This window comes from Cebus imitator, unplaced genomic scaffold, assembly GCF_001604975.1.
Source record: "Cebus imitator isolate Cc_AM_T3 unplaced genomic scaffold, Cebus_imitator-1.0 Scaffold325, whole genome shotgun sequence".
NCBI lineage: Eukaryota > Metazoa > Chordata > Mammalia > Primates > Cebidae > Cebus > Cebus imitator.
The window spans coordinates 1,434,505-1,441,539 of record NW_016107640.1 but is presented as its reverse complement, the minus strand read 5'-3'; the positions used below and the strand labels follow the sequence as shown (position 1 = coordinate 1,441,539).

The 7,035-nt window shown below is 37.9% G+C and overlaps 1 protein-coding gene across 4 annotated transcripts in view; it reads right to left on the bottom strand.

Moving 5' to 3' along the window:
• The window catches only part of MYO5A (myosin VA), a 214,798-nt gene that overhangs the window by 61,936 nt on the left and 145,827 nt on the right, over window positions 1-7,035 (bottom strand). For all 4 annotated transcript variants that reach the window (XM_017504607.2, XM_017504603.2, XM_017504608.2 and 1 more), the window contains exons 19-21: window positions 6,138-6,349; window positions 5,105-5,261; window positions 693-932 (exon numbers count right to left, since the gene is read on the bottom strand). In XM_017504607.2, the coding sequence (XP_017360096.1) occupies window positions 693-932; window positions 5,105-5,261; window positions 6,138-6,349 (609 nt within the window). The remainder of the gene's footprint in view (window positions 1-692; window positions 933-5,104; window positions 5,262-6,137; window positions 6,350-7,035) is intronic.

Here is a 7,035-nt window from a genome sequence, read left to right as displayed (position 1 = left end):
AAAAAAAAAAAAAAAAAAAAAAAAAAAAACAAATCATCTGTAAAATGAACATACCACATGCAAATAAATAATTGTAATGGAGCATTACAACGTATAAAACACAGCATGTTGGTTTGAGTTGGTGTTTGAAAAACAAATGACACACAATATGACTCTTGGTCATAAAGATTTGAAGCATTAGTAGATCTGTGTTCTCAAAAATAATTTCCTGCCAAGCATGGTAGCTCACGCCTGTAATCTCAGTACTTTGAGGGACTGAGGCAGGAGAACCGCTTGAGCCAACAGCCTGACAACATAAGACTCTGTCTCTACAAAATAAAAAAGTTAGCTGAATGTGGTGCCACATGCTTGTAGTCCCAGATACCCATCAGGCTGAGGTGGAAGGACCACTTAAGCCCAAGATGTTGAGGCTGTAGTGAGCAGTGACTGTGCCACAGCACTCAAGCCTGGCTGACAGAGTGAGGCCCTGTCTCAAATAATTAATAATAATAACTTTCTGCCTTAGTTTTTGCAATTGTCATCCACCTTATGAGTTCATAAATATTTCCATGCTCATTATGGAAATAAATACTGTCATAATTTTACTTTTTACTAAGACTGAGGGGTAAAGTCAAAGAAAAACAATATTGAAAATAATCCCAGTGGATTTCTCAGGGCATACTCCACTCTCAGGGCTCCATTGTGAAACACACCTGCTCATCGACTTTGCGCTGCAGCTGCATGATCTTGTTCTCCATGCCAATGTGCAGCTTCTTGTAGCGCTCTACTGAGCGAGCCTCGATTTTGAGCTTCTTTAACTCGCGCTTGGCCATCATCCGCCGGAAGCAGCATTGAAGGTAGATGATGGCATGCATGCTCCTCTTGTAGTGCATGCGGGCCAGCCAACCCCGCACCCACTTCTGAATGATGACTGCTTTGTGCTCACGGAGTATCTGCAGAAAAGGATAAGGGCAAGCAATGTCAAGACCCCCGAATACACTCATGATTATCAACCAATGTTGGGCTAAAAGTCCATATATTACCTAAAGGGAAAGACACAGAGTTGAATTGACAATCTATTATGTAGATTATACGTATCACAGATATATGGAGGCCACAAAATTATTTTTTAAAGTGATTTGAAAAGTAGAATTTAGAAGGCAATTTCAAAAACATATATAAAAATGTGTTACATGCAGATATTATGCGTATAATTCTAAGCAGAATATGGACTTGGAAGCTGTCTAAATAAAAAACACTAGATTACCAAAAGAAAAACAATTTTAAAAAGAAAGAAAAAATACATTAGATTTCTTATTAGTATATGATTTCTGTTAGCAACAGATGATACTCTATAAAATTAACAGAACCAGGCATCCTGTAAATGATGAACCACTAACATAAGAGATTTCCCTACTACCCTGACTGCTGATACCACCTCACTATGTATTATTAGGCCTGTGCATGAGGACATGAGGTATGGGCAGTGAACTGACTGGAGAGGCCAACACTTGGGGCGGTATAAAGTTTGTACTGATTCATTGATTTTTTTTTTTATCGAAACTAAAAAATAACACTCTTGTTTACCACATTTGAGGAATAACATTCCAGTGAGAATTTTCCATCGCTATTTCAAATGTAGCAAGAATCCACTTTTGGGATTCAAAGGTAGGAGGGATGGGGCTTTAAAATGAAAGGTAAAAGTAATGAGATGTGAAACAACCTAATGTTACTCTTGATTTTATGCTGTATTTCCTATAAAAAAATCATATTTCCCTAAACTTATAAACAACTTACAACAAAAGGTTGCCTTATGAGATGAATTTCTTGTCACTAAAGAGTAACAAACAGACACCATGTAAACATTTTCTAGGAAAGATGTAGAAGAAATTCTTGAATTTTAAGAAAAGGTAGCCGGGCACAGTGGCTCATGCCTGCAATCTTAGCACTTTGGGAGGCCAAGGTGAATAGATCACGTGAGGTCAGGAGTTCCAGACCAGGCTGGCCAACATGGTGAACCCCCGTCTCTACTAAAAATACAAAAATTAGCTGAGCATGGTGGCAGACGCCTGTAATTTCAGCTACTCAGGAGGCTGAGGCAGGATAACCACTTGAACCCGGGAGGTGGAGGTTGCAGTGAGTGGAGATCATGTCATTGCCCTCCACCCTGGGTGACAAGAGTGGAAAACTCTGTCTTAAAAAAAGAGACAATAAAAGAAAAGGTAAACTAGAAAAAAACTGGCATCTATAGATTTTTATGTTTATGATTTTATGAAGAAACTCACATGATATAAATGATATTTAAATGTTATATGTATACTTAAATCTTGTTGGTGATTATTACAAGCAGACACAATATACCTCCTGTCAAACTCTTTTTTTTTTTTGAGGTTGAGTTTCACTGTTGTTGCCCAGGACGGAGTGCAATGGCACAATCTCGGCTCACTGCAACCTCCACCTCCCAGGTTCAAGTGATTCTCCTGCTTCAGCCTTCAGAGTAGCTGGGATTACAGGTATGTGCCACCATGCCTTGCTAATTTTGCGTTTTTAGTAGAGACAGGGTTTCATTATGTTGGTCAGGCTGGTCTCGAACTCCTGACCTCAGGTGATCCACCTACCTCAGTCTTCCAAAGTGCTGGGATTACAGGCATGAGCCACCACACCTGGCCGTATCAAACTCTTAAAATGTAAAAAAATCTCTGAAAGCATCTAACCACATATATTAGGAGTTTAATAAGATTAAAAGACTAGTTCCTATTTTTAGGTTATTGTACCTGAAAAAAGCGATGAATAAAATGTGCCATCCTCGAAGATACATTTAAGAAACAACTGGTTAACTTTTAAACCATCAAAAACAAAATGAACACTATTCAGGAGATCTGAATAGTATCTTTGGCGGCCTCAAGTCTGCCATCTGTGGCTGTTTTCCTAATGCTAAGGCAGCCTTCGGTTTTTCTTCAGTGTAGCCACTGAATCACCCTGCACTGAGGTTGGGAGTTCTGAACATTCACTGAACGTCACAGTCCAGAGAGAGGCCTTTGTCATATCCAGATGACTAAGGAGCAACTGGATGAGCCTCAGTGGTGGCAAATTAAAGACTTTCAGAGTTTAAAACTCAAGCAGGACACAGTGGCAAAGCTCTTAATGCCAGTTTTCCTGTTGCATTTGCTTCCCCTACGTAACTTTGGACGTTGGTCCATTTTTGAAATTTTAGTCAAATGGAAACAACACTTAATCAGAGCTTCCATTTTTAATCTCACTTGCATCATGAGTGAGAGAAATTAATCAACACCTGTACTCTCTTTAAGACTCCCCCACATCTCGTGAAGGGGAACCTTGGACCTGAAATACAGCTAGAAGGAGCAGTAATGTGATAGCTGTTGGCTTACATGTGAGCAAGCCTCAGCGCTGCCACCTCCACCCTGTCCACCCTGTCCAGTCACAGTAGAAGCCTGAGCTGGCCAGAGACTGCTACTGCTAAACCAATGGCTCAAACCCCAACTCAGATGTTCCTAAGGAGAGTACTGAGGAACATAGGAAGGTTTAACTAGTTTGGTGTATCTGAAAAGCCAACTTCAAACCTCTTCCTTCCCTAAAACCTCATGCTTATATAGAAAGAGTATGAGACTAAAGGAGAGGTGAGCAGAAAGAAAGATGTGGAGTAGCTATCTTCAAAACACAGCTATTAAATACACTCATTCAAGCCTCATCAATTTCAATTTTTTTGTCTAAAATCACTTCAAATAAAAAAGTAAAATAAATATAAAATAAATAGAGCCTAAGTCATACCCATATACTGCCTGTGATTAGAGACCCAAATCACCCCATTAATGCTCCTTCTAATGGTGATGTCCACAGAGCTCTAATATCCAGGCTTCTATTTCTCACTTATTTGAAATATACCCTATAGGACAGACTCCAAACCTTGCCATAATGAGAGATAAAAATTGTTCAATGGTCACAGGTGATAATTAAAATTACTCTGGTGACCCTGTTAATTATTGCTAGATATAAGATTATTTGTCAAAAACTTTCGGTGCATCATACCTGTCAATAAAATTTTAACTGAATTAATGTTATACTTTGTCTCCTCTTGACCATGGAAAATTCTCTCAAGGTTGTTTCATTCTTGGAATAATCTTCAACCTGTTTGTCATATATTCTACCTATTCAAAGTTCTCGGTAGTCATCTAAACAGTGGGCCCCATGGAAATTAGGTGCTAATTCCTGGAACCTGCAAATGTTAACTTATTCAGAAAAAGGGGCTTTGCAGACATGATTAGGTTAAGGATCTTCAGATGAGAGGATTATCCTGGATTACATGGTAGAATCTAAATGCTATCCGAATTATTCTTATAAGAGGCAGATAGGAGAAGAGAAGTCAGGTACGCAGAGGAGAAAATGCTGTAAAGACAGAGACAGAGACTGGACTGATGTGGCCACAAGCACAGGAATGCTGGCAGCAACCAGAAGATGCAAGAGGCAAGGAATGGATTCTTTCCTGGAGCTTCCGGAGGGACACCAGCCTGCTGACAACTTGATTTTGCCCCAATGATAATGATTTTGGACTTTTGGTCTCCAGAACTCTGAGAGAATAAATTTTAGTTGGTTTAAGGTACCAAGTTTATGATAATTTATTATAGCAGCCAAAGGAAACTAAAATACCTTTTTTTTCAAATTATATAAACAAAGAGAAAAATACCTTTTTTTTCAAATTATATAAACAAAGAGAAAAAAGAGGAAAATGTTTTTTCCCTATTGTTTTGTTAATAAATATATGTGATTATTTAGTATTTTAAAATGCATTTCAGGCTGGGCATGTGCACAGTGGCTCACACCTGTAATCTCAGCACTTTGGGAGGCCATGGTGGGAGGACTGTTTGAGGCCAGGAGTTTGAGGCTGCAGTTGAGCTATGACTGGACCACTGCACCCCAGCCAGGGTGACAGAGCAAGATCCTGTTTCTAAAAAAAAAAAAAAAAATTTTTAAATAAATATGCATTTCAATTGCTGGTTGTCTCCATACAGTTTCTATGTTCATTGTAGCCCCTGTGGTACTCTAAATAGAAGTGGAATTTGTTTAATGCTAATAGAAGGAATAAACAAAGTTGAAAATAATGCCTCACCTTGCGATACCTATTTCTGGCCAAGAAGCCTCGCAAATAAGACTGAAGAACGATAGTGGCAGCTCGTCTAATCTTATACCTCCTGCGGACCACATACATACGCCAGTACTTTTGAATGATAGTTGCTGCCTTGGTTCTGCGCAGAAACTTAGCATAGCTGGCCAAAGAAAATAACAGTGTGTTGTCACTCAGAAAAAAAACACAGGAATACATGTTATAGAGATGTAAACAGTGTCACTGTTTTAGGCATTAAAAGTAGTACCTCCATTGTATTATTCTAATAATGTGCATGCTAAGTCAACATTTATATTTACTTACATTTGTATAGCAATTTATAGTTTCCCAAAGTTTTTTTTCATTTATTATCTCATTTGAGCCCTCCCTTACCCTGAAAAGCAGGATGGCCCACATTGCCAGATTTTACAAGAAAGTGAAATTCAAAAAAGTTCATTCTTTCTGCAATAGGATCCATTACTATGTCCTCTTTATATAACAGATGGACATACACTGTAACCTCACACTTAGTTATCACCAGCTTTCTTGGATCTAGCCAATACTAATGTACCATATTTTTCCTGAATCTATTAGCGTAAAAGTTCGTTAATTCATTTCTACTTATACTTCTCAATTAAAATCAACCTAATATGTAATCACACTAAAGTGTAATTCTCTTCAAGACCATCTCAGTTAATTGCTCCCCAAAATTCTTCATGCAGTCATTATTAACCAGCTCATATTCATGACTATCTTAATTTATATATGATTTCCTCAAGCTCAATATAAAAGTATCAAAAATAAAAATTTTGAGGACATTAAGTAGGCAGCAGTTTGTAAATGTTTTGAAGATAAATCTGAATCATTCATAAGGCTGAGTGAATTTTATTCTATTTAGCTGTCCTATGAGTTAATCTGTTGTTCCTTGGAACTAAGAAAAGGTGAGGTGTTATCTTTTCAGGTATGGTGACCACTCAAAACTGTCCTTGGTTGGACAGTGAATTAGATGGGCAACCTAATAGGTCATCATGAGACCTACCATCGAGCCTGGTAGCCCCTCACATATCTCTGCACGGTGATGGCCGCCTTCCGCATGCGTAGGTACTTCTTCCTCAGCAGCCACCCACGGATGGTCTTCTGGATCCGGATGCAGGCAGCCCTCAGTTTGTCTGCTCTCAATTTTTCTAGATAGGCAACTTGACCGGCACGGAAAAAGATCTTTGTCTTACCAAACTGGTATTTGTCCTTGTCCTATTTTTGAAAGAAATTGTATATTCAGAAATAATAACCATATAAATGAAATTTAAAAGAAAAAATGTCCAAAAGCAGAATCAGTAAAGGAATTAATCTATCAGCTAAAACTTGGGCTACGTCACAATTAACTAATGGAACCAGACTTTTAATCCTTTGCAAGTTGAGCAAACAGAAGGGATTTCAAGAAAAACTGCAGTTTAAGAGTTATTTTCCAGAATTATTCTACCTGGAATTATTATCTGAGGCCCAAAACTTGGTTGTGGGTTATAGGCAGCTATTATTTGCTTGTTTGTGTTTTAAACATCTCAAGGAAATGGAGATGCTGACTCTCTCTGACTGACCCAGGCTGTAAGGATTACATCGGGCTGTATATTCCATGAGAAAGCTGAAGGGACAAAAACACCAGTGTGAAGAATAAGGCAGGAAGAAATGCATATGAAATAAAATTAAAAAACCAAAAACCAAAATCCTTGAGTATTCATATTGAGTACATTTCTAAACATTTATCCCTTGGCTTTATCAATAATATCTGAAAACAAAGTAACAAAACTCCATAAATATGTTTAAAATCCTACAAATTTCAAACTCCTTTTACAGAAATATAATTATTTATATTACATTGTGATTCACCTTATCTAGAAGTATGCAAATCATTAACCATTCCTGCACCAAAGAATGGAATA